The following is a 27,875-nucleotide window of genomic DNA, read 5'->3' on the forward strand; positions in this document are numbered from 1 at the left end:
AATAGTAAAAGCAGTACTAATTCTCCTTTTTATAACAAATAATACTTCAACTATCTCATTTATTAAATACTTCAGTGTTGATATCTTAGAAAACAATCTTCACCGTAGATCGTACCATGGTTCATACATACATGTACGCACATACATGTTTGTATGTAAATACGTATGTACCCCATAGCGCACTTGATACATGCATGTGTGTGCGTGCATATACGCATGCATGCAGACATACATACGTACATACGCACACGAAGATGTGCATACATGTGGTATAAAACTACATGCAGACATACAACATGACTGACGCATACTTATATTTTCAAGAGTTTTGCTGGTAAGGCTGGGCAAATATAATTTTATTGTATTCTATTCACTATTTTATTTATTACACATGCTTGGTTTAGGTATTTATTGAATAAAAAGTGTATTTAATTCAATGATAACGAAAAAATGTTTGATGTAACTGAAAAGTTTGAAAATTTTCAGCAACATTACAATCTATTACAATTTACAATAATTAAAAAACCCCACACTTACTGTGTTGAAGATTGTTTGAATGTCTTAATCTTAAAACGTTGCAGACTTCTCAGAACACAGAACACTAGACATCAGCACCAGATAACACAAAACTATGTGAACTTTATTATATAAACTAAATCGTAAGTTTTTGCACTTTTGCTTTTAGTTAAATAACGTTGTTGATCACAACTGAAGTAGAAAAACAAATACATACTTATATCCATTCGTTCATTCATTCATTCATTCATTCATTCATTCATTCATTCATTCATTCATTCATTCATTTTTTAACATATAAATGAATACTTTTCTTACGCTCCAACACACACACACACAGACATATAAATTTGAAAAAATAATCCGGCAGAACCAAGACTTTTAGATCTTTTCGAAAAAAGTTCCAGGTAGATTAAATAATCACACAACACGCATTCAGCAATCTTAAAATTGAACTTTTTTTTGGTGACCCTGTTTATTTTTAACTAGCTCAACACGCCACTCTCACTAATTTTAACATTTGAACAAGATGTTTTTCAAGCTTCAAATGTTAGGATATGGAGTTTGATCCCAATTTAATTATATATTTATTTCCAAAAATCTGTTTGTAATATTTATGCTGCACCTCAAAGACAAATAGTAATATACACGCTGATAAGTAATAAGAATAATAATAATAAAACATGTTAGTTCTGTTCACATATATCATAAATGCATGACGTACGCGTGTGTGTGAAGAAGAATGGACGTGTTTAAATGGCATACATCTACCAACAATAAACAACTAACACTCACACATATATGTAAATGTCATTCATTTACGTGGAAGTATATATATATATATATATATATATATATATATAATATATATATATATATATATATATATAAATAATATAAGCTTTTTTAAAAAAATATTTTTATATGAGTCAAAAGTAACTATATAAGTATTTTAATATGTTTTACTTTTTTTCTTATTCATTTCTATTTATTCGTATCTTCTCTATATCTCTCTCCATCTCTCTCTCTCTCCCTCTCTGGCTCATGGTGTGTATCACAGTAAATGTTTCACAACTAATTGAATGCATAATGCATATATAAATCATCAACCATCGCAAAACTTCTTTCGCATAAATGTGTATTCACTGTTGTGTTTTAAACAGTACCAACATCATCAAAATCAAACAAGTAAGCCAAAATTTCTTTCAAGTAGTTCTGCGGGGTTTCAACAAAAAATGAATAAGATGAAAAATAATTAAACACTCGAAGCCATGTTTCTGGTTAAAATAAACTACAATACAACTTTTTTCTACAGTTTAAATGCCAAATATAGTTGAACTGTAATAATACAATTGCAATAAGACAATATACGATTAAATTTTTATATGTTTGATTACAATAACGAAGAGTGTATTTTTACTATTTTCTCTTAGACATTCCTCAGAGGTTATGAATTAAATGCTTTCCTGAACCAGTGCACCATTGCATTTGAGACAAATTGTTTCAGTAAAAAAATTCAAACAGGAACTGAAGACGCACTGGTTTAGGAAAGCATTTAATTCATAACCTCTGAGGTATATATATCTCAAACTCTATGGTCTAGTTTGGATTCAGAAGAGCTCTGAAACAGAAGTAGGCAAGAGTAAAACTGGTAGCTGGTGAAAATAGACCCACAAAAAATAAAAATGTAATTTTGAAAAAATAAAATTTAATTTTGAAAAAAGGAGATGATAAGGCAAGACCGATAAAAGATGGTCGGGCTTCCTTAAAAAATGTATGCAAAGGGTCGTGGAAGAACATCTTAATATCAAATTACGAAAGATTACAGAAGATCTTGAACACTTGAAGATCGAGAAAAAGTTTATGGCCATTGAAAGAACGTTACGAAGAAATACATGGCAAGACACGGCTATAATTTGACAACGTTATCAGATATATTAATTGAACCTAAACGCCCCGGTTTACGATCGTCTTCTTCTCGCTTTTTCTTAACTCGTGTTAAACACTCTTTTGCCAAATCTGCTTTTTCTGGTCCTTTTCTCTGGAACTCTCTACCTACTTCTCTGACTACTTCTCCATCACTTGCGAAGTTCAGAGCGGATCTCAAGACCCATCTGTTTTCAAAATTCATTGAACATCGCGGAAATAGCGCTTTATAAGCTAATTGATTGATTGATTGATTGAACGTGAAATAAATGATACAGCCATATACAAAATAAAAATATGAAATATATTATTTAAAATTTTTCTTTTCACGAAAGTTTTTCTCAAGGTAAAGCTCTTCAACTTCCTTCGAATATAAACTAATCAGCGGAGATAATGGTTATCACAAAGTGGCCGACCAATAAGACGAATTTACTACAACTTCGACCGTTTAAATTTACATGACGTTTTCATTATCTCAGATAGGTTTTCACAATAATTCCTGTTTATATCAGTTAGATGCAACGAACGATTAGATTTGAAATTGAAAATTTCAATTTATCCCCGTCTCATTCATATATATTTCAAAGGTATTTTTTTTTGATCTTAAGTTTTTAATGAACTACCATAGGCAATTAAATGAAGGTTTAAAGGTCTGCCTATTACACTCTTTCTATGACCAGAGGAATCAACGACACTCTATTTTTACTTGTTTTATTTTATCAACAAAATTTTATTTTAATACAAACAAAAACCAACGGTCAATGAAACACTATTTAACAATAATTTTAGCCGATTCTTTATCAGATACGGTGTATTTATCCCATTTTTTCTCCGGATCATAGGGCTCCCACCTGCTTGCGGGAAATATGTGCTTGTTCTTCTCGTACCAACTTCGAAGGCAGACCTTGCCGGCGTGTGATTCGTCTTTCTCGACCGTCGCGTCACTCACCATGCGAACGTCGTTGTGCACATCGAAACTGAACAGTGGACCACTCTTCCCCCTGGCCTGTTCAAAATAAAATGCCACGTTATTATTCGATTAGATAGGTTGCTAATTTTAAAATTCAAAAATTATAACTTTGAACAAGCAGAATTAATGCAATATATTCATAAGTTAAGTGTCAAATGATGATAGTGGTAACCGTATCTTGAATGTTGAAATGATGTGCACGACAACTTAAACATCCATTAAATTATTTTTTTCAATAATCTCTTTACAGCTAGTACAATCTTTAAAAACAAATAGCAGTTAATATAAATTTCCAAAATATGTAACATATAAAAACCTTCGTAACAATGAAGTCATAGAATGAGAAGTGATGAGCAATGATGAGATCTTCCTTGACGTACATCAGTCGATCGACGGATGACGTTTTCAACTCGTTGAATTCTTTCCTCAGCTGTTCGAGACATTTTTGTAGAAACTGTTGAATTGTGCTGCCTTTCTTCATGAGAACCTGTCGTCTGTGGCCGGACCCATCCCAGTAACTGTACGTTATCTCAATGTCCTCGTTCTTTATCCTCTTCTGCTTCTCTGTCCACTCCTCTGTTAACTGCTCTCTGAAATTTGAAACATTTCAAGAATGTTTATAATTTCTTTTTATTTAGAAACCGCAAAAATTTTCATTAGAAGTTGATACAGCTGTTATCATGTACTCATTGATGAATGTAACACATATTTAGAATTGAATAACTTCTAAAAATTCTCAAATTTAAATTTAAAAATAATTTCTAGCAAACATGTAAACAGTGAAAAAGTGTGGTCTCAATTAATATGCAATCAGTATACCTACAAACATACAAAAAGAAGCACTCATCTAGCATTAATTTCCTTGGTAATAAATTTAAAGAAGCACCTCAGTCTGGCCTCTCTCTTTTCTCTCTCCCTGTCAGGTAGAAAACTCGTATCGACATAGGGACATTTCACCATCTTCAACCTTTTAACCACATCAACATCTGAACTTGATTCGTTTTCTGACGACTTTCGCTTTTCGGTTTTTATTTTTTGGTCATTGAAAGATGGTGTGTTTTCATCAGCTTTCCCAGCACCCTCATCTTCATCATCGTCGTCGTCCTCATCATCTTCTGTTGCAAACGATAAGGGTCCCTGTGGAGATAAACAGAGATAAAAAAAATTAGCAAAACTTTAAAAAAAATTTCAAGTGTAAACCTCAAAAATACTTTACCCGAATTTTATCTTTCTGTTTATTTTGTAATTGAATTTTTGCTGAATTTGAATTAATTGTGCCCACAACGATTTGTCTTTCCCTCTCCTTCACCACATCTTCTTGTTTGGCTTTCATCTCATTCAATGTCACCAAACCTGTTTTTTTTCAAAATTTAATAAATGATAAATAAATAATTGTTAACGAAATCATAATAGATCAGAATTAGACATTTAGAAATGAAAAAAAATTCAAAAAAAAATTAAATAATATTGAACATCTAATAATCTAATCTAATATGAGAAAGTGTCTCATTGAAAGTTTAAAAATGAGCAAACAGTTACCGATAGTATCTGATTTGAGTTTGTTCTCAACAGCGTCGTAGTGCACGGCAAATTTGTTGCTGATGGCCCCAACTTTCAATTCATCTTCAATTTTTTTCTTCCTGATTTCTAATTCCTCCTGTTCTTTTTGACGTTTCTTCATTAAATTCATGGCTCGGCCTGCTTCCTTAGCTGCTCCTTTGTAATGTGCCATCTTGAATTTGTTTTATCTGTCAAGTTCAAGAAATGCTTAAAAAATAAGAAATTATTATTAATTTAAAAGTTTTAATTTGCATTTCCTTTTTGGGCAGCATGCTTTTTTTGCCTGGTGTTGTTTCGCAGTAATCGGGTTCAAATATGACAAGAAGATCACTGCTTATCACATGCTTTGTGTGTGATGCGTCGTTTAGCACGTAATCATTTACAAAGTTTGTGCGGGTTTGTGCGGTTTGCTGAATCCTCTGAACTTTGGAAGAGTGTAATTGACCTTTAACTCTTTTTTTAATCTTTTTGATTAAAAATTAATTTAATTTTATATTGTAAATTATATTATTATTTTATAAGTTTCATTTTATTGTTCCAAATGTCAAAGATATGATGAAATTAATTTTTAAATGAAATATAATCAAATGAATTATGGTAAAGTAAACTAAAGTAAAGTTAATGTAAAAAATAAAAATAAAAAAATTAATTCAATTCTGTTTTTTTAATTTAAGTCAAGTGCTGGTGAATGTTTTTTTTTCAACAATCAATAGACAGAACACCAGAACAGTTAACTGTTAATTTTATAGTTTATAACTTATAATTAATTTTATAATTTAAACTTTATTAAGCTAAAATTAAAATTTTAAATGAGCTAAGTTAACGGTCAAGTTAACTTAGTTAAGACTGTTAAGCATTTAATTATTAAGTTAAGAGTTAAAAATTAAATTTTAAATTAAATAATGAAGAAAAAATAAACCATTAGAAATTAATTAACAATCTATAAAAGTTATCCGGCCAAATCTTAGTTAGATTGGTACTGTGTAATCCAAAAAATAGTAGAGAAAGAGCTAAAAATAAATTGTAATAAATTTAAAAAAGTAAATTTGGATAACAATAACAATAACCCGTTATAATCTAAAAAAGGTTGTTTAAATAAGCGCAATTTTTAATTCCCAGTACCGGCATAAGATTTTGCCAAGTTATCTAACCTTAAAATTTCTGTTCAATACAAATTCGATTGAAACGAAATTAAAAATTAGACGCGAAAATCTGAACAAATGTTTTGTTACTTTAAATTAACTTTTAGCAAGAAGATCTATTCGGCAAACTGCTTAACAATTTCCCGATATTCATTCCATAAATATATAAATGGCAAAGATATATAGATCTAGCAACACATATACACACAAACACACGCACGTAATGAGTAATAGTGATACATAAAATATACGCTTTGTAAAATGGGGTGGTCACTACTTGTTTTAACAGCTGCAAGTTCAAAAGTTAGTACAACTCGAACGTTACTTAACTGTTATTACCGCATTACTTTCAATAGAGTTAATATAGTTGGAACGTTAAAAAAGCAATCAAGAGCGACCACAACAGAATCACCTCATCTTTTTATTTTAATTTTCTCGTTTTATTATTATTATTATGATAATACTGGTTAGCAAGACTCGTTAAAATTGCTATAAAGCCAGTTCATATTTTAACAGGTTAGATGGTTGCGTACGTGCCTAGAAAGCTAGCGCTCTTCGGCGCTTCTTAGGCACATGAGGAATAAAATTGTTGTTAAGTTGTTTGTAAGATGAAAACAGTTGTAATGTTTTATCACGCCAGTTATGTTCTCGCCATAGTAGTGAACGCAAGCCTGGCTGAGAAACGCATGTGTCTGGTTAGAAATGGTTAGAAATTATTGAAAAATGAAATAACAAAAACTATCCAACGCTAGAAATTCGGTTGATTTTATAAATTACTGCATTAATTATGGTCTTTTACCAGCACACATATATATATATATAACATGAGTATATATATATATGTATATGTATATATATATATATATATATATATATATATGTATATACATATAGCTTAACATCTTCATAAATCTATCAATTGCTGTTCGTTAGTCTCGCTAAAATTCGAGAACGGCTGAACGGATTTATCTTATCTTGGTCTTTAAATGTTTGTGGAGGTCTAGGGAAGGTTTAAAAAATGAGAAAAATTTGAATAATTGCCGGGAAAACTTTAAAAACAGCCCTTTTTTCCCATATAAACGTTTTCTAAATTAAATTTAGTCAATTTGAACTTTATTGAAGTTCAATAAAGTTTAACTAATATTTCAATCCATCCTGTCGCACTTAAGAACACCAAAAATGTATTACGATATTCGATGTTTTGTTACGCTATTTATGAGTGCGCGAGAATTTTCTTTACTGTGTTGATCTTTTGTGATAGTGACATTCAGAGTAATGTGCTCTTTTTTGGATATTTTGTGATTGTGATACTTTACTGCTGAGTGAGCGAGAAATTTTCTAACTTTGATTATTTACAATTTACGATGCCGAGAAGACGACCTGACTTGGGTAGTTGCAGTCAATCAAATGTGCAATGGGCAACCTCACGTGCTAACCACACTGATGACCAGAGAGAGACAGATCAAGAAAACAGTCGTTTTCCTATGTCAGAATCGCGTTATATAGCGAGTGATAATGAAGTAGATAGGCTTAGAATGCAACGAATTTGTGCACATCAAACATAACAGCAAGCACGACATAATGAAATGGAGCTTATTCGCAGAAAATGAGTCTGCCGGGTCACCTAGAAAACTTGTTTGTAATTAAGCAACATGATGTATAGAAAATAATAATAAAATTTCATGCATCATTAACAATATGCTTTTTATTAAATGCGGATTCGTTTTCTTTGTTTTAAAATTATTTTATACAAAAGTTTAGGACTTATTTATCGATCGAGGCAGTATGAAGTCTGCCGGGTAACCTAGTATATATATATATATATATATATATATATATATATATATATATATATATATATATAGAATATATTGGTACTCCACATATTTGGGTATAGAAGTTTTTAAATTTACTACATTGTAAATGTGAATTTAACAAGGTCATAGTCTTTGTTTAGACAATAAGTCCTAATTAAACTAACAAATTAAAAGGAATAAGTAAAAATAAAATTTTAATTAAAAATTTAAAAATATTGAACTATCATTCTGAATAGAAATAAAGTATTTGACCAGAATATTTGATTAAATAATTTCGTTAGATAAGTGTACTCTTGTAAACAAAAAAAAGTAAAACAATTAACGACTATAATTACATAACAATTTGAATTTGCATGCTGTTGAAAATAGTAACATTTCTAAATATTGTTTAACTGCATCCAGGTGAATGTGAATAAAAGCATTAGAAAAACACACCCCAATTACCTTTATTGTGTTTACTTTTCAACAATATAAGTTTTGGCTGATCGTTTGATTAGGCAAATTAAGTTGCTTTTTGGGGTTCACGTCATCGCCTTTATTTAGTGATTGAAATAATTTTCATGTTGTTTCTACAATCTGAAACAGAAGACAGCAAAGAAGACACTGAAATGAATTTTTCGAACAGAAGATTTGATATATGCTTAAGGTTGATCTTCTTCATCTTGCAACTGCTGTGTTGCCTGGCTACTATCGCGACATTCGCTAGACTTCTTGATGAATTCAAATTGCCGATGGTCTTCACCATTACACCAGTACTTTTGATTCTACTAATTTCATTAGAAAAGTGTTTAATAATCAATGATAGAAAAACAAACTGCATGATACGTGGAATCATAACTGGATTCTTGGCGGGATTCTTTGGTAATGTTGTCAATGACGAATTTATTATACAAACTCATACGTCTAAAAACTCATTCGTGCTTTGGTTGGCAAATTTTGAGTTTTTACATATACCTGTGATAGCGGGGACTGTTATGTGCATGTTCTGCATCATATTTCGCAAGTTTCCTCCTCGATCTGTTCTTGTAGTTGCTTTTGCTTTTGCCGTATGTTGCATGTCAATAACTTCATTGTTGTATATTTTTTATAGCATTAATCCTGATAGAGCAAAAATAAACAAACAATGGGCTATGGTAGTTTTCATAGTTGCTTTCTTATTTGGACTAATGCCAACGATGACTCAAGCAAAACAAGCCTGGCTGCTCTGTTTGTGTGGTTTTGTGGTTTCAGTCAATTGGCAGTTTGTACACCTGGAAACACAACAGTGGGATTGGTCACTGAATAGATATCCCATTCCTGGCTTCCTCACAGTTTATGTAGTTTTGTTCCTTTATGAAGCCATTGATGTAGGAGATTCAAACATTTATTTGTATAAAAATAGGAAGAAAAAAAAATTTGACTTGGAAACTAGGATGTCCGATAATGAGGATGACGATGATAAGAATAATGACTGCGAACGTAGTGACAGAAACATCTTGCCTAATGAAGAAAATGGTTGGAGTAGTTTTTTTCTCACAATGACATGTCACTGCTTGAGCTATCTCGCTGAAAGAACCGTCATGACACTTGTTAAAGAAGTTCAACAAAAAAATCGAGCGTTTAAAACAGACACGTGGCTATGCTGTTTGTGCATGTTGTGTTTTTATTATTTGCTTGCTTCCAAAAATAACATCAGTATTCTTGAAAAAGTCTCATTAACAATATTAGGACTGCTTTTATATTTTTGTGTTGGTGTCACCAGTGGAATACTCTCAAATGGATATTTTATTGACAATGTCGTCGGAATTTTATTTCTTGCTGTTACTTTAGAATCAGAACATTCTACTAATTTTTGATGTGCATGATTTTCATATTTTTTAAATTTAAAGTGGTTTTCATAACAGCGTGTTTGTGCAAAGACGGAAATATGGCATTTGAATTTTCAGAGAATCGCAGAATAACAGCGCAAAATGTGGCAAACGTTTAATTTATGTTATTATATAATAATATTGTTACACATAATCTTTAAAATGATATAATATCATGATTATGTATAAGTTTATATCAGGAAGGCAAATAATTTATAGCAGTAACTTACTGTCATGGTATTTACGTAAACGTGAATAACTCTTCTGTACTCTTTCCATTACTAGCTTTCTTTGAAGCGAAAGCTATTTTGACACTCCGCTAGCATTATATTTATCACATGTGATTATAAAATGAAGTGAGTGCTTCCATGTCATGGTTAAGTTTTTGAGCCTTGGTTCAATGTTTAGGTTGAACTGCTATCTTTTACTGCATCCTAGACAAAAATTCCATGCTTACATATGCGCCTTTTAGAAGGTGTTCGTTTTAATTTTTTTTTTTGTCAGAAATTGTGGTTTTCTAATAGACAGATTACCATTGATTGCATTATATAAAGATCGAAACAATCACCGCGAAATTTATTGAACTGAAAATTTTTAATCAATAAAATAATCAATTAACTAAACATTTTCAATATAAGCATATGACGTAACTTTTTTTTATAGCGCAATTCCCCTGTCATTTCCTACCCTTCGTAACAGAGGCGTCTACTGAAGTGGGAGTTCTTTGAGTTATTGGGGGAATTTGATTGAAAAAACTGGTTAAAACAGTTTTAATTTTTGTGGCTATTAATAAAATAAATCCCTTAGCCAGTTTACCAATTTTAATATATATATATATATATATATCAACTAAAAAATTGGCCTAATGGAGTTTTTCTACCAATTTATGTCCTTTTGGAAGGATTGACACTCCAACTTCCTAACCATCTATTACGAATTTTGCAGCATGACTGCACAGATCCATTACAGTTGGCACAGTTAAAACAATACAACTACTCAAACTCATCCAGATATATCGTTAGATTAATTAGTAAAGATCAGCTCCTATGTGTAATTTAGTGCTGGTGAATAATCTGCTTTAAGAGTAAATTTATAAGATGAGTTCTTGAGCTGAGAGAAGAATCAGAAGAATTTAAAGTAGAATTAGCATAACGGGAATTAAGAAGTGAAAATGAGAAGACTATCGCGGACCTGGGCACTTAGAAGAATTTTATTTGCCTTAGTTAAGCAATAATGTGCAAAATATACCGTTGCATGTTAAAACATTGCAAAACAAGCGTATTAATATTACATACATTTTAAAATCAATCATAAATATAGAACTTTCTTTATATATTAATTAAACACGTAGAATAAGTATATTCATAGAATTAATTATTCAATATATTTTTATTTATTTTCTATCTTTGTTTTAATATTCTTGCGCATGTTTACCATCAGCTTCCTTTTTCGGTAATCATCAGCAATGGTGAGTTCAGGCCTTTATTATTCAATCTTTTTCCATCTGACATAATTTAATAATTTAATTGCCAAAAATTAACACATTTTGTTTTTTTTCTTTTTTTAGGGTATCGACATTTGTCACAAACATGACAGGAAGGTTCACCGTAAGGAACCCAAGACTGACGATATTTACTTGAGACTTTTAGTCAAGGTATTTTTTACACATTTAATTCTAACGTAAAATAGCATATTTGTAAAATAACTGTTCGTTTTTCATCCAGTTGTACAAATTTTTGGCAAGAAGGACAAATGCCAAATTCAATCAAATTGTCTTCAAGCGTCTGATCATGAGTCGCACCAACAAGCCACCTCTCTCTCTGTCAAGATTGGTAATATTTACTGTTTCGATATGCTTGCTAACAAAGCTAGAAAACTCTTGTACTTTTTTTTCTTGTCACTTTATTTAATAATCTGAATATTGTGGTTGATCTTAAACTTAATTAGTTATATATTAGGAATTAGGGTTTTTATATTTAAAATTTAATTCTAATCTAACATCATTTAATAATCTGGATACTTGTTCAGATTATTTTGGATTGGTGGTTGATCTTAATTCTTAATTAGTTATATATCAGGAACTAGGCCACTAGGGGTTTTATTTTTAAGATATAATTAAATTCTAATTTAATATATAATACAATATACATGTGGTTCACAACTGACATGCTTATTAAAATGGCTAATCTCCAATTTTTATAGAAAACATCTATTAAAATTAGAGCATGAAATATTTTAATTTCAACATTTTATGGTTGCAGTCACGTCACATGAAAAAACAAGGCCGTGAAAATAAGTTGGCTGTAGTTGTTGGCACTGTTACAGATGACGAGAGATTGTACACTGTTCCGAAGTTGAAGGTAAGAATTTTTTATATATGTTTTATGGTGAATTAAGTTTAAATGTTGTTTATTTGGCATTTCTGCAATATTTCATTATTTGTAATTTTCATTTGTTTTTATGTACATGTCTGAAAAACTTTTTTGGTTTGTTTCTAAATAAAATTTTTTATGCATTCAGTTAGTTGCACTTCGTGTCACTGACACAGCCCGTACTAGAATCTTGAAAGCCGGCGGTGAGATCCTTACATTTGATCAATTAGCATTGAAGGCTCCAAAAGGAGAAAATACTGTTCTTTTGCAAGGTGGGACACGTTTACAAATGTTACATTATGATTAACACTTTATATTTTTCATTTGTCAAACTTTTACTATATCATATATAGGTCAAAGAAAGGCAAGGAAAGCTTACAGACACTTTGGATTGGCTCCTGGAGTGCCACACAGCCACACCAAGTAATCATTAACACTTTTTCTCCTATCTGGCTGTACATGCTTTTAAATTGATCTTTCAAAACAATTTATACCTTATATTAGAGTTAATCATTCACACTGAAATAGATGCTCATTTTACTTACATACACTTTTATTTATCCTGCTATAAAAAATTTAAATCATATCTTTTGTTGGACAAAATTCATTCGTAAATATACTGAAATGACTACATGTTTAATTTTCATTTCTAGGCCTTATGTCAGAGCTAAGGGAAGAAAATTTGAAAGAGCTCGTGGTCGCAGAAAGAGCAGAGGATACAAGAACTAGAACACTGTCTATAACAACTGTTATTAATTGTTTCAGTAATGTGGAAAAACATTGAAAATAAACTGAAACAATCCTTGATTTTGTCTTTTTTTCTTAAATTTTACTAAACAGTAAAATCGTTTAGCGTGGGTGTACCTCTGACTACATCTTAAGTTTGCAACAAATCGTAAAACTTTATTTCAAACTGACTAGGCGTTTTGTTCGAATTGTGTTTTGTTTTGGCAGCTCGTGTTTTCTGGATGTCAGGGAAAATCGATCTATTAAAGGTACCGGTTTTAACGAAAAATGAGCTTAAACAGGCACGGTCTTGCATGTACATTTTTAGCTTAATTGCAGAGGTCATTGCCCATCACTCGAGTTGTGTGCAATTCCGCGTACAAGTATGTGTTTGGTACTTTTAAACGAGTGAAAAAGGACGTTAAGTCTGAAAAGTTAGTGGAAGGACGACCCAGGTGAAACGTTATTTTACTATAATAAGCAAAACTTATTCTGTCGATTAAGCATCAGGGCTGTTAAAATTTATAGAAATCGAAAATTGCTTACATCTCGTTAATCCAGTTTTATTAGCACCTGGGGCATCACATTTCGTGTGTATCCAAACATCATAAAGCATTGGTAGATATAATTTATTTGAAAATAAGGTGGTAACAGTCTTAATTGAAGAACATTACTCATTCAGTTTCTCGCATGAAAATAAGCCCTCATAACCAGCAAATTGAAATTTAAAAAAATGAAAAATAAATGAAATATATAAAACGAATTTAATGAAAATAAAATAAACTGATAGAAACTTCTGTGAGAAAGAGCAAACAAATGAACATTTGAATAATAGTAACGTGCGGCTTAGATACGCTCTTATAAGCGATAATGTACACACCGTATGTGAATTTATATATGGTACAATACGTTACATAAATAATTCTACCATTACGTAAAAATTGTTTCCAGTTGAAGAGCAAAACCTGAAAAAAATCTTTAAAAGTCATTTTTAAATAAAATCGACTTCTATGAATGTAAGAAAACATTGACGCTAGGAACTGTCCATTACTCTTTAAAAAAAAATGAAAATTGAAGATGAAAAGACAAATTAATTTGCTTAGAATTGCGCGACGACACTTCAGTTATTTTTAATAATAGAAAACGATGATTTTGTACATTTAAACTAATAATAACAATAATGAAAAACCGTTATGATACTGTACATTAAATTGTAATGAACTATTTCAAAGAAGATGAAACAACCAGTAGTAGTTGTAGTAGTAGTGGTAGTAGACATATGCATTTCACGCGACTCGCATTTCACATTTCAAACGTTCATAGGAATCAGAAAATAAGTAACATAATGCAATGCATACCAGGCCAGCGTCTGGCGTGCAATCAACGGCTACAACATTAATTAATAACAACAATGAAGAATTAATTAACATACAACGCTAATAAACAAGTTACATTTGAAATGAAGACTCCCTTATGATGCATATAAAATATTAAAAATGATTTCAGGACAAAAGAATTCGCTAAATAAAATTATTTAATAAAAAACTATTCAATCAAAATTAAATAAAATCCAAATTTGAGCGCAGTTCCTTTATACATTATAAATTATCAAACAACCAAACAACATATGTATATATTTAAAACATAGAGAACATTTCATGTATATATAAATTAGAAGGTTTAAAACGTATTATAATAATTATATACATTATGAAATATATATATATATATATATATATATATATAGAGAGAGAGAGAGAGAGAGAAAATAATGAATAATGTAAAAATCTATTGACACGATTTCTAATTCTAAAAAATAATATTTTAAAGTTTAAAAAACAAAAAAAAAAAAATTCAAAACTTTAATAAAAAAAGAAGATAAGGTTAAAAATTGAAATATGTGCAAGACAGCATAATGGTGTATGCACATATACATACATATATATGTATATATATATATATATGTGATGAAATGAAAATATATGATACCATTATATGTAACAGTAATTAACAGTTTGGACCCTGCTTGGTAGCTATGAAAATGTCTGGGGCCATTATAGATCAATATGCCAAGAGTTAGGCCCTATATATGCCATCTCACAAGACTCAAAGATCCACGATAACTGACTGCACCATCAAGCACATGTAAATATTAATATCAGATACAAACGGTTTACATACATACTTATTCATATATATATATATATATAGTTACTCACATATATATTTATATAATATATATTTATATAACATATATGCATCCACATGTTCTCCAAATATTTATATCTATAATTGCTCTATTTAAATGTAATTAAAAAATATAAATAAAAAACCATTTCAAAGAAGAAGATTAAAGTTTTGAAAATACTTGAAAGTTCAAATGTAATTGAAGTAAGCAATCAACTGAAATAAGTAATCACATTTCATAATGATAATTTTACATTCAAAAAAATGAGAGGAAGTCAATTTAAACAAACATTTAATTATAATACGCCACGCTAGTTTTATACGCATACATTAAATTAGTAACTATTTAAGAACAATATTATACAAATAATTAAATATTAGATGCCATATATATGTATATATATATATATTCGTAAGTAATTTCCTCAAATAACAAATGAGGAAAGACAAAAGCTATTTAGTGAAAATACAAAAATAATCATTTTACAGAGTAATCTTTTAAATATTTTCTTCTTTGAAAAAAAAAATCAAATTGTTTTATAAATTATTTATCGGGATACATGTGGTTCACAACTGACACACTAATAGGCTAATATACATGCAAGAATAAACAAACACACAAACACCCACTCATTAGGCAAAGAAAAAATCATTTAAAGGAATATATTGAAAAAAAAAACACTAAAAATGTTTTCCAGTACTTCCATTTCTTTACAAGACATAAAAATATACCTATTTAAATTGAATAATAAAACCCATAGAGATATATAAATACATTATTTACATACAAAATGTAACGTTAAGTATTTAAGACGCATTTAGAACAAACAAAACAGGCAGACAGGAGGACGAACAAATGAATGAATCTTTAATACCAATAACATTTCAAAGTGATATTATTATTATAATTATATTGTCTTCAGTTGTCTTTAAAAATTGAAAAAAAATCAATATAAATTCATCAGTTCAACTAATAAATTTGCTGGCTTCATAAAATATAATATTATCTAACTTGATGCTTATTCAAATTTTACATACTAACATAAATTAAACGACAAACCACGATAAAATAATTTTAAAAATAGATATTACTGAAAAGGTGAATATATAATGTTTAAAAAGAAAATAACAACAACAATAATAATAATAAATACTACTAATAAAAAAACCATAAAAAAGTAATAAATTAAAATAATAATAATAAAACCATTTACTATCAATGTCTTCAAGAAAAACCGAAACTGAATATAATATATTTATATTAGAAACACACACTAAACTATTGAATAGTTCAGCTATGATGCAAATAGTCCAGTTACAGTTTACCACTGTATAACTGACCATTCATCTGGCTTGTCTGACCAAAAGCATTGGCACCTAAGCCTCCCAAGTTGCTCATGCCAGACGAAAAAGATGATTGTTGTTGTTGCTGACCAGGATTGCCTTGTGGTTGCTGCTGCTGCTGGGAGGGCTGCTGTGTCCCATTAGTTCCAGGAGCATACTGCTGGCTAGGCTGCGAAGACCACGTCGATGAAGCCTGTGGAAATCTGTGTTTGTGCACAAGCATATATGCTTTATTATTCAGCCAGCAGGTGATCACCACGAATTCTAATTATTGCATGCTATGTCATAACTATTAAGTAAAATTTCAGCTGAAGAATTTTAAAAATCAGCAATAAATGATAATTAATGTATGGCCATCCTATCAGCTAACCCTCCGTAGCCCTGCATTCCAAATGGTGACATGAAGGCATTTTGAGTTGTAGGATAACCCGGGTACCCCCAATATGCGCCTGGGACAGGTGGGGGAGGATAGAAGCCCTACAAAAAATGATCAACTTTGAAATAATTTACAGTGTCTTATATTGTTATTCTTATTATTAATAAAGATTTTATTACATAATGAAAAAATTCTTTCATCATATTGTAGTTTTAAAATGATAAAATTGCAATAAAGTCATCTAAAATAAGTCTGTTTAGGAATCAAGAATCCGCATAAAGAGAAATAACCATACCCTACAAGTTCAAGGGGTCGGTTATAACAATATTATATTATAAGGTGCTAGGTTATAGGTAGGTTAAAATTTGTAAGCACCTTGGAGATGCATGATGAAAAATTCATGATAGTGAAACTTCTACAAGCCTATTTTTCAAGCATCAAAATAAACGATAAATATGCTCAAGAAAACTGAAAGTGGTCTTTTATATGCGCTTTCAAAACAACCAAAATGAAAGCTAACAATAAGCGTGGAACACCAAATAATTGAACATTATCAATTTTTTACTTATAAGACTCAACAAGCACACTTTCTGATAATTTACTTATTTGTAGATAGACAATTGCATTAAATAAATAAGTTATTGGCATCTAGTTTCAAAAAAATGTTAGTATTTGTATCTGCTAGTCACTAAAATTGTCAAAAGATCATCAAAAAATTGAATAAGAACTTGAATAAGAACTCATCATTGCACTGCAATTGTCATTTTTAATTTTTTGTATCATCTCAGGTATCATTTTAAAATAGCAAAACACAAATGTCTAACAATTTAACATCCATTACAAGACATTTTTAAGTCAGACGTCCACAAATATGAACATACCCCAGCTTGAGATGTTGCAGCAGCAAGAGATGCACTTTTCATCTGCTGACTGTTTGCAATTTGTTGTTGCAACTCTGCCTGTTCCTTACCCCAAGAGCACTTGACAATGCTACCGTTTATGTCAGTGCCATGAACACCACATATGGCTCGAACTGCTGCATCCTTTGTGGAATATCTAAGATAAAAAAGTAAATAAAGTATTGTATTGTAGTACGCAAATAAAAAATTAATTTTTAGAAGCACATGAAACATATGAAACACTGACCTCACAAATGCATATCCTTTCTCTTTGAACACTCTCACTTCAACTATCTCACCATAGGATTGAAACGCTTCTTTCATCATTGAATCTGAGTGATTGTTTAGAGAACAGATGTAGAACAAATAAAAATTTAAACATATTTACAACAATAAGTAGTTAGTAATTTTTAAAAATAACCAAGTGACCTGTGGTTTCAGAAGTAATACCCCCACAGTAGACAGTAGTATTGTTGGGTCCTGACTGATTTTGCACCTCATTATAATTCAATTCTTTGTAATGACCTATTCCGGATAAAATTTATTTAACACATTGAAGTACAGATATCACTCATACAAGAAATGACTTTAATTTTAATGTAAAAATATAAGCATATGTTTGCCTATAGCAAAAGATGAACATCTGTTAAGCACACAAGTCCAAAAGATGTAACAGTTGACAATAAGTTGCAAATCATACTTTGTTGTGGTCTCATGCTGGTGCTCATGACTCCCTTGCCTGTTGCCCAGTTGGTCCGGATGGTTCTACCGCCCAGCCACGTTCCATTCATGCCTGTTATTGCCATCTCCGCATCCTTAACAATTAAATTTAAACCACATCAATCCACCTAATCTTTAAAAAAGAAATGGATTCATCTTTATAAAAAAAGGCCATCTTGTTAAATAATGCATGTTGAAGAATTAAAAAAATAACTGTACATTAAAAAGTAACATAAGATGAAAATCCATTGAAAATTGCTTCTGTGATAAAGTTTTGTCTTTTTCAAAGTAACATTAAAAGTAACAATGAAAATAAGTTTGAACCTCTTTTCTGACAAAACAGACAAAGCCAAATCCTTTAGACCTGCCAGTTTGTGGATCAGTAATAATTTTGGCATCCCTTTGAAAAATATTTAATTTATTTAACTAGCATTGCCTGACTTGTACAATCAAACTTGAAAAATAACAATAGAAAAACATTGAACAAAAAAAGTATAAATTATCTTTGAGAATATAAAACAAACTTACGATATTTCACCGAATGGAGCAAAAGCCTCTTTAAGCTGTGGGGCTTCGATGTCAGGAGTGAGGTCACCAACAAAAATATGAAAATGCTCTGACGGATGAAAATATTTTTAGATAAACATGAAACTAAATTTCAGTATAAATGAAGCCTGGTACTTAGACCACTCCTGAACTTGATAAAAGTAATCAATTTAAGCAACGGGTCAGGTCCCTCTAACCAACTTAACTTATTAAGTTATAAAATTAAACATAGATGAAGCATCATTCCACTGACACTCATATAAGGCCAGGTAACAACAGAATTGGCAGGCACATTGATGAATAAAGTTTGAAACAGCATCAGCTATAATCATTTATTAGTGCAATTTCATGTAGTTTAACTAAACATTAGTTTATTCAATAGTTTGAGCATAGCAGTTAATAATGTATTAATAATGTAAATTAAGGATCTGTTTAAATTACATTTCCAGCAGACTAGAATCTCACAAGTATCTTAAAATTTGTATCTGAATCTTTCAATTAAGACTTTTGCAAATAAAACTAAACAAATTAAAACATCTAATCATAAAAAATTCAGGAAAAAAAAATTTACTGCTAGTGTCTTGTTTAATCTGACCACCTGGTTGAGTTGCCCAATTGACTTTCAATTCCTGAAAAAGCATGAATGAATGTGCAAAGGCTAAAATTTTATTCAAAAATAATTAAAAAAAATAGAAAACTTTAAATTTGAAAACTAAAATATCATTGTTGAATCAGAACTCAACCTTGCCAAGAACATTTCTTTTGTTCATTGCCATAAGTGCCATCTGAGCTTCTGTATGGGTGTTGAACTCAATGAATGCATACAACTCCGAGCCAGCCTTTTAATTAAAAAAAGAAAATAAATTAATTAATAATCTGTAAACTTCAAATCCTTAACAAGTAAAATTATAATACATATAGATTCCATGACCAGATTTCAACAACTAACTTCTCTAATTAGTTTACATCCTTTGCATTGACCTAACGTTCCAAATAACGTCATAAGTAAATCTTCGCTGACCATGGGGTCCAGATTTCCTACATACCTAGAAACAAGAAAGTTTTAATAAAATACCTCAAAAATATATACAAAAATTAAGTTAAAAGTGTTATCCTAGGCAAAAGAATAAAAGTTGGCAAATTAGCCAAAAAACCCGCTTTACCGCCAAACTAGCCATACACATCTTAACAATGCTATCACAAATCCGGCAAATTACTTTTGCGACCTTTGGCGTGTTTAAGCAATTAAACGCGTGTTATATATTTCTAAATCGAAAATCAAAAAAATACTAACAAAGTTCTTGTTGAAGCATCTCCGTTAAACATTTTCTTTAATTAAAAACGCACAAATACGATTAAAATATAAGAAAAAATAAAAATGAAGAAAAAATTGAACAATCCACGCCGGAAGCTTACAATATTATAAAAGAAACAAAATAAGCAATATGACAAAAGTTTGGTTGATATAATATTAATAGCAGTCATCAGGCATTATAGTTAGAATAAATAATCAGTGGCCATCGTGATCATAACCACAAATGATTTTTTATAAAATTGATTTTATATTAACATTTAACGCCAGCCTCTAATTTAACTAGCTGGAATTTATTCGATATATATATATATATATATATATATATATATATAGATATTTACAATATTCTATAAATTCTACCGAATGTTTGGCGTTAATATGTTTGTAGTTCGTTTTTTCGATTTTTGTCACTAAAGTTTTTTGGTGAACGTTTAGTTTATTAAAATTCAAAATAAACTTATTTTTCTAATTCATGCTGTAAATAAGGCCATATTTCGATTCCGAATGAATCATCATCAGTGCTCCTTGCTGTATATATAGGGAAATATTGACTTTGTCAAAATGAACTTTGACGTTGTAAAAATTAATTTGCGTACAATTTACTGTAAATTATTAACGAAAACTGTTTAAAACATCCCTAGAGGTATCATCTGTTGCATTGTATTGTAATCATATACTTGTACTCTTTTGAATTAAGCGTTTAATAACTTGGCACACTTGGCATCTTAGAGTAGTCCTGTCACTGACTCAGTCTTGTATCACTATAAAATATTTCGTATGTTATTTATTACTGCATTTTAAAAAACGTTTTTCTTTGTTCTATGGTTATTTGTTGTGAATTTTTTAATATCGTTTTGCAAATTTTAATTTTGAGATGGCGTCGAGAAATATTGCCGGTTATTTTCGCGATCAGCAAAAAAAATGTCAGGATCATGCAGATTTGTGTCAGGAGTGGAGTCTCCTCGAGGAATTATACAATAAAAAGTTATTTTTTGTCGTTCTGTTTGAATAATTAACTGAATGACAAAGCATTTTCAATTTCTTTCTGTTGTGTAATTTTTTCCTATTTTAGTTTTTTTTTTATTTTAATATGAAGATTGAATTTAATAATATAAGAATTGCTGATATTTTTTCGTTTTTTAGATTGTGGCATCAGTTAACACTGAGAGTTTTACAGTTTTCAAAGCATCCTTATTTTTCAGAAAATGATAATTTAATACAAGTTTGTTTGCTATATGTATTGTAGTTTCAGTTTTTCCCTGGAAAATTAAAATTAAATGTACCACTTATTTTATTTTTGTTTTATTTTGCTCGCATTTGTTTTGAATTTTATATTGTATACAACATACAATTTGTTTTTGTTTAGAAGTATTAATATCTACTTCTTTATTTAAACTTAAAGACTAAAAGTTAAAAAAGTTAAAATACCAAATTAAGCATTAAAAAATTAAATTAAAACTTTTATTTAATCTGTATTTCCAGTATTTTATTTCAATGAAACTGATAATTAATTTTTTAATTTTTTTTATTACAGTTTTATCAAAACTTCATCATTGACTTTGAACATAGGTAATAAAGTAATTTTAATTTATTATTAATCATGCTATAATTTGCTAATGTTTTGTTTTATCTTTTTGAAATAATTAACAGAATCAATCCATTGGCTCTAATGGAAATTGTAATTGGTGTGGTTAAACAGATGAAAGGTAACATTTAAAAAAAAAATTTTCTGACCTGAATTTAAATTTTTGCTTCTTGATTTTGTTTTGTTTCATTTAGATTTTCAAGAAGCATTGAAGTTTCTAGAAAAAATAAAAGAAAATGTGAGTATTATAATGTTCAAACCATTTTTCTAGCAATGTTATTACACTTCAAATTTGTAATGTAATATGTTTCCATTGACAGATAAAATCGAGTGAAGAAGCACTGATTTTATGCCTTACAGCAATTGGCAACATTTATTTGCAGTTGAATAATCTCGATGAAACAAAGGTAATGTCATCTTACTGATTCTTATTATCTTTTTACACATATTTCTATACCCAATAAATATATCTCAGTAACACTCACTTAAAAATATAATTTTAAAATATTTCAAGAAGTTTAAATAAATTATGTTACTTTTTTTTTAGAAAATAATAAAAGAAGCAGACAAAAAAGTGAATGACTTGGACGGAGTGACACCAGTGCACCAAAGGTTTTATGAGTTGTCCAGCAGCTACTACAAGTTGACTGTTGATTATGCCAGCTACTATAGAGATTCACTCAGATATCTGGGATGTGTTGATATCAAAGATATACCAAGTTACTCTCTTTTACATGATTTAAATTTCTTTTCACGATTGTTATTATGGTCTTATAACAATCATTATTATCATGTATGGTTTGTTTTTTTCAGATCATGAACTCTTGGACAGAGCTTTCAGTCTTTGTTTGGCAGCAATATTAGGAAAGAATGTCTATAATTTTGGCGAGTTGGTTAGTGGTGTTGGATGAACAATAGTTTTTTACCATTTTTTGATTGAGCTATTAACCTATTACGTTTTTATAAATTTTACATGGAGTAAATTATAATTTTCCAAAATGCTAAAAATCCAAGAAGCTAATATTGAGTTAATCAAGAGCATTTGGATAGATTATGAAAAAATAGCAAAAACCACAACATATTTCATCTTTATGTTAAATAATTATGATAAATTACTGAGAACTAAATCTGTATTTAGTCATTTTATTATAAACTAATTAATAAAATATCACAAAATAATTTTCATGACCATCAGCTAGCTCATCCTGTCTTGAACTGCCTACAAAACACCAACCAGAAGTGGTTGATGGACCTCTTGTATGCCTTCAACAGTGGAGACCTCAATAAGTTCTATGAACTCCAACCTCTATGGAAACAGCAGGTTAGTTTTATGCTGTCCATCCAACAACACTCTCTTTAGATTTTTCATTGTTCGTTCATATTTAAATTCTCATAAAACTCATTTATTATGTGTTTCTTATTACAACTTAATTTATTTTTATTGAATTGTATATTTATCATAAATTTGTATACAATTAAGGTTTGAAAATTTCAATTGTTTTTTCCTTTATTTATGAATAAATCTTTGTAAAAAAAAATTCAGAAAGACTTGGAGACAAATGTTTCTTCAATGCTGCAGAAGATAATGTTGTTATGTCTCATGGAGGTTATCAGTTCTACACTAATTAATCATTTTTATCTATTTTTATAATCTTATTACTATTGCTAGTTGTGGTTTATTGATAACAACCCATATGTACCTGCATTAAATATACATTTTTTTTTTTACAAAAAAATCAAGTTTTTACAGCTTAAACTTTCAAAGTTAATTCATTTTCTTTTAATAATGCACCAATCTTTAATCATTGTCATGGTCTTATTTCTATTATGTAAGTAAATATTGTAAAAAAAAGTTAATTTCATGCCATCAAATAATTCTCTAATGCACATTATTACTAATTTTACATTCATTTTCAAACTAATCTCATGATACATTAAATTTCATGTTTGACATAAAAGATGACCTTTAAGAGACCAGCCAACCACAGGCAGCTAACGTTTGAGGAAATATCTAAAGAAACCAAAAAGCCTATAGAAGAGGTGAGATCTGCTTTTCTTAGTGTTAACTTTTAGAATTATATGCAGACGTGAGCTCGTGATTTATTCATATTCTACCGTAGCAAATTTTTAAAAGGAATCTACAAAAACATGATGTAATTTTATTTCTTTGTCACGCTATGATTAATTAATTGATTAATGATGTTGAAACATCATTAGGTTGAACTGCTTGTGATGAAGGCACTATCATTGAAGCTGGTAGAAGGATTGATTGATGGCGTTGAACAGAAGGTACACATGAGTTGGGTTCAACCAAGAGTACTTGACAAGCAGCAAGTATGTAGATAAATTATATTCCTATGACGGTACATTTCAGCTTACTTTAAGCACATTTTGCATCGTTCTTTTAAAGAAGCCATTGCTGGCTGACTTGATTCAACTGCAGTCTACACAGTGTAGCAAAATTTGTGTAATGAAATTTTTCCTGTTTTTGTGTTCACAGTACACTACAGTCATTGAAATCTTGAAAAATAAAGATTATTCTTGCTCTCCTGTGCAAATTTGATTGCTTATGTGATGATGTAAAAACTTGTTACAGATCACTGGCTTGCAAGATCGAATGAAAACATGGTTTCAAGAAGTTAACGTCATGGAGACCTTAGTTGAACAGCAGGCCCAGGAAATTCTCACATGATCTACTAATTGTAATTATCACTAATTTGTTGCTGAGTATTTAGTAGGACACGAGATCAATCTAATTGTTGAAAAAGTCTCAATCTATGTTTTATTTATAATAAAGATTTCAAGTCAACAACCGAAAAAAGATTTTAACTTTTAATTTCCAAAACATTATTTCGAATTAAAAAACAGGATAAAAACAATGTCTCAAAAAAAACAATGTCTCAAAAAAAACAATATCATGATTATTTGAAGAAAAAATGTAGGACTAGGTTAGGATTAGATAAGATTACAATTGAATGATTTTTTGTTTTCATTGGTATCATCTTGTGAGCTGTCTGTTGTGTCTTCCTTCCAAATTGATGGCTTGTAGAGTTTTGTTTTGTTTGGTAGATCAGGTGATAGATGAATATCAAAGACAAGAGGGTGAGCACTTTCATTCCCATACTGAGCACCATTTGACATGAAGATTCCTTGCTTTTCAATTACCCTAGTCCCTTGGTGAGAGTGACCAAACAAATGTAACATTGGCCTGTTGAAAACACAATTTTACCAAATATAAAATGAGTTGTCATCTATAATTTTTTCTTATCATAATTATATCCTGCCCACATTATAGTTCAATGACGTTTTATTTCAAAAAGTGTCTCAAATAAAAATTAACAATGCTAATTTATTTAAAGTTTTATTTTTGTCAGCAAAATAAACTAGAGGATTCATTTTATTTAATTAAAATGTCTCAGCATTGATTTAAATTAGTAGAGCAAACCAATAAAGAAGTATAACCTGATTTCTTTTACAACTATTTCTCTGAGCAAAGGGCATCCCATAATACCATTATCATCTAATACTCTGTGTGGAGGACAATGTGTAATAAGAACATCAGTTTCTTTTGGTATCATCACCCAATATTTACCCAATTCTGGGAACGGAGTTACAAAAGCTGCTGCAGTAGATTTTCTTTTGCCAGTCCAAGGCGATCCATGAAATGTTAATCCTTCTATCATAACAGAATTGTCTTGTAAGTATATCACACTTCCCAATCTGGCTCTGATTCTTTCAATGGGTTGACCTACGAACGACTGTTCATGGTTTCCTGCCACAAATATTTTATATTTGTGAGGTTGTGAAGCAAAAAATTTTTCTAAAATGGAAACTTCTTCTAGAAATGATCCGACTCCTTTATAAAAATTGAAGAACCCACCCGAATGAACTAAAACATCACCATCTGGAATTGGGGTTTCCGGTGTCTGCAAATGGGTATCTGAAATGTGAACTAGCCTCAAAACTCGACTTTTAGAATTGGTAAAACATCCTATTTTTATGGGTTCACCGACATCTATTTCAGTTACGTCGCCAAAATCGCCCATCTTCAAATCATTTTTTAAGTGCTTTTATTTATTTATTACATTTATTCCATTTTAAAAACACGATTCTACTAACGGCTCAACTTAACCGACTTCAAAGTAGAGGTAAAACAAAAATTGTCCTGACTTATAACGTTATGGCATCATGTACTTACAATACGGTTATAATAAGGTTATGCTTATGACATTTTAAATACGTCATCATTCATAAACATTGCACAAATGCTTTTATAGCTGCTAGACACATTTAGGCATTTAATTAAATAAAAGATAGAATTGTGAATAATTTTATTTAAATTTATCAATTATACACCAAAAATGTCTGCTTTGCCTCCACAGAACTGGACGGTTCAAATAGTCTCAATCGGTAGCAAATGCCTCTTGTGCTTAATTGGCGGATTGAAAATTATTTACCTCTATGCCTACTACAAAATGATGAAGTTTATCGATGAAGAAGGTGTTGGTCATTCAACTAAAATACTTTAAGTTAATGTTATAATTCTAATTTTTACAACATAAATTTTTGAATTGTCATAGGGACTTAATATCCTGTCTAATAGATATTTAACAAACAAATCACATTAAATTCACGTGCAGCTTACATTAACAATCACTGATTTCTTAGAATTTCAGCGCAACATAAAAAACGAAAATTACCGACCCGATCAGCAATGGGACCAAGTGCACAAGTTGACCAAGGAAGTAAAAAAAATGCGTCGTAAACGAATCGGAACACTGACTAGAATGCTAAAGGCAAAAGAGGAAATGGAGGAAGAGAAAGAAGAGATGGAAGCTCAATCAGAAATAGCCATGTGGTCCAAAAATCCTGAGGAAGCCATAAAAAAGTTGCTGGCCGATGACGACGATGATGACGACGAAAAAGATGATGACGACGACAAGGATGACAAAAACGATGATGATGATTGATGCAATTAAACGCTCCAGTGACAACACATACATATTTGATAAATTGATTAAAAATGACTTGTTGCATTTGCACATTTATTAAAACTTTGACTTAATTGTTTAATTTTGTTTGTTTCAAAAGTAAAATTGAATAATTCAAGTGGCAATAGAAAATAAAATTACAAATTAATTGCTTTTTGTTAAATAGAAATTTTATTTGAGTGCCTAAGAATATGCATTTTATGATGGCGTGATTAATTTGGGTTGCAAAGATGAATGACATGATAGTGTCGAGATATGAATCAAAACTTTTAAAATACAAAAGTGTTTTGGGTGAAATTTTTGAAAAATAAGATGGTGAGTTAAATAACTTTTTAAATGAAAGTCCTTTATAGCTGAAGGACTAAAAAACTGGCCGAAAATCGAAAAAGTTTTTGGAAAGAAAAAAGAAGTGTAAAAAGCTTGCTTAGATGTACACCATCGGCCTCGACGGTCCCTTGATGGACAATGGAGGATCATTGATTGATTGATTTAGCTGAAGCTGTTTAAATACCTTGCTTACTCTGGCAGCATACGTAGGACCTGCCGTCAAAAAACATGTTGTTTACCGCACACGCAGACACAATATACAATGCATATATATGATATATCAGGGATATATATGATATATCCATGATATGCATACTTCTATTTTAACAGGATTTGATCGATTTATTGATGTTGATACACAAAAATTTTCTTTTTTTTCAAAATTCGAACAAAGCGATTCAGCTAAATTCGCTTCCAAAGACATGAATTTAAATTTATATCTGGTTCTAGAAAACCAAAAGACGATTTAAATTTTTTAAAAAAATTAAAAATTCGCGTTTTCATTATTTTTAAATTTAATAGACTTTCTGTACATGGTCCATTCGGCTCCCGTCTCCCTAATGTATAACAAGACGATATGTTATTTAAAAAGGTTAAACGGTCAAAACTGTTTCGGTCTTCAAAAAAAAGAATCGTCACATATTAATCTGTAATTCTCAAGAAAGAATGTTAAAAGAAGAGATAGAAGAAATAACAAAGGCTGAAGGTA

The 27,875-nt window shown here is 30.1% G+C and overlaps 7 protein-coding genes across 7 annotated transcripts; 4 read left to right on the forward strand and 3 right to left on the reverse strand.

The window, feature by feature from the left end:
* Window positions 1-3,211: 3,211 nt before the first annotated feature.
* HELRODRAFT_73359 (hypothetical protein) lies at window positions 3,212-5,144 on the reverse strand (the record flags this gene model as incomplete). The annotated part of the gene is made up of 5 exons (XM_009014341.1): window positions 3,212-3,448; window positions 3,729-4,002; window positions 4,299-4,492; window positions 4,629-4,765; window positions 4,952-5,144. 5 exons carry the CDS (start codon window positions 5,142-5,144, stop codon window positions 3,212-3,214), a joined length of 1,035 nt encoding a protein of 344 aa, XP_009012589.1.
* Window positions 5,145-8,539: 3,395 nt separating this feature from the next.
* HELRODRAFT_168490 (hypothetical protein) lies at window positions 8,540-9,766 on the forward strand (the record flags this gene model as incomplete). The annotated part of the gene is made up of 1 exon (XM_009014342.1): window positions 8,540-9,766. The coding sequence occupies one exon, from the start codon at window positions 8,540-8,542 to the stop codon at window positions 9,764-9,766; it is 1,227 nt and encodes a 408-aa protein (XP_009012590.1).
* A 1,477-nt stretch (window positions 9,767-11,243) lies between these two features.
* HELRODRAFT_156470 (hypothetical protein) lies at window positions 11,244-12,879 on the forward strand (the record flags this gene model as incomplete). The annotated part of the gene is made up of 7 exons (XM_009014343.1): window positions 11,244-11,246; window positions 11,346-11,432; window positions 11,503-11,610; window positions 12,040-12,138; window positions 12,299-12,422; window positions 12,504-12,573; window positions 12,804-12,879. The coding sequence occupies 7 exons, from the start codon at window positions 11,244-11,246 to the stop codon at window positions 12,877-12,879; spliced, it is 567 nt and encodes a 188-aa protein (XP_009012591.1).
* Window positions 12,880-15,597: 2,718 nt separating this feature from the next.
* Window positions 15,598-20,389, reverse strand: HELRODRAFT_97603 (hypothetical protein). The gene is made up of 12 exons (XM_009014344.1): window positions 20,243-20,389; window positions 19,898-19,994; window positions 19,692-19,787; window positions 19,520-19,577; window positions 18,931-19,018; window positions 18,727-18,802; window positions 18,383-18,497; window positions 18,112-18,207; window positions 17,930-18,014; window positions 17,665-17,839; window positions 16,778-16,884; window positions 15,598-16,610 (listed from the first exon to the last, which is right to left on the reverse strand). Exons 1-12 carry the CDS (start codon window positions 20,272-20,274, stop codon window positions 16,379-16,381), a joined length of 1,257 nt encoding a protein of 418 aa, XP_009012592.1. The 5' UTR covers window positions 20,275-20,389; the 3' UTR covers window positions 15,598-16,378.
* A 748-nt stretch (window positions 20,390-21,137) lies between these two features.
* Window positions 21,138-24,540, forward strand: HELRODRAFT_156472 (hypothetical protein; the record flags this gene model as incomplete). Its single annotated transcript, XM_009014345.1, has 13 exons — window positions 21,138-21,247; window positions 21,407-21,485; window positions 21,798-21,832; window positions 21,914-21,969; window positions 22,043-22,086; window positions 22,169-22,255; window positions 22,396-22,567; window positions 22,662-22,741; window positions 23,044-23,169; window positions 23,392-23,454; window positions 23,808-23,888; window positions 24,066-24,182; window positions 24,445-24,540. 13 exons carry the CDS (start codon window positions 21,138-21,140, stop codon window positions 24,538-24,540), a joined length of 1,146 nt encoding a protein of 381 aa, XP_009012593.1.
* Window positions 24,541-24,803: 263 nt separating this feature from the next.
* HELRODRAFT_168494 (hypothetical protein) lies at window positions 24,804-25,894 on the reverse strand (the record flags this gene model as incomplete). Its single annotated transcript, XM_009014346.1, has 2 exons — window positions 24,804-25,056; window positions 25,311-25,894. 2 exons carry the CDS (start codon window positions 25,892-25,894, stop codon window positions 24,804-24,806), a joined length of 837 nt encoding a protein of 278 aa, XP_009012594.1.
* Window positions 25,895-26,209: 315 nt separating this feature from the next.
* Window positions 26,210-26,818, forward strand: HELRODRAFT_168495 (hypothetical protein; the record flags this gene model as incomplete). The annotated part of the gene is made up of 2 exons (XM_009014347.1): window positions 26,210-26,350; window positions 26,489-26,818. 2 exons carry the CDS (start codon window positions 26,210-26,212, stop codon window positions 26,816-26,818), a joined length of 471 nt encoding a protein of 156 aa, XP_009012595.1.
* Between the last annotated feature and the right edge of the window lie 1,057 nt (window positions 26,819-27,875).

Source organism: Helobdella robusta, assembly GCF_000326865.2.
Source record: "Helobdella robusta unplaced genomic scaffold HELROscaffold_13, whole genome shotgun sequence".
Lineage (NCBI taxonomy): Eukaryota > Metazoa > Annelida > Clitellata > Rhynchobdellida > Glossiphoniidae > Helobdella > Helobdella robusta.

Bases quoted from the DNA above. Each gene is read 5' to 3' on its own strand.
- HELRODRAFT_97603 (XM_009014344.1), bottom strand. From the start codon at position 20,274: ATGTTTAACGGAGATGCTTCAACAAGAACTTT. The intron at 19,788-19,897 runs GTTAGTTGTTGA...TTTAATTAAAAG, and splicing joins GATGTAAACTAATTAGAGAA to GCTGGCTCGGAGTTGTATGC. The intron at 18,803-18,930 runs GTAAGTTTGTTT...TATTTTTCAAAG, and splicing joins GCTCCATTCGGTGAAATATC to GGATGCCAAAATTATTACTG.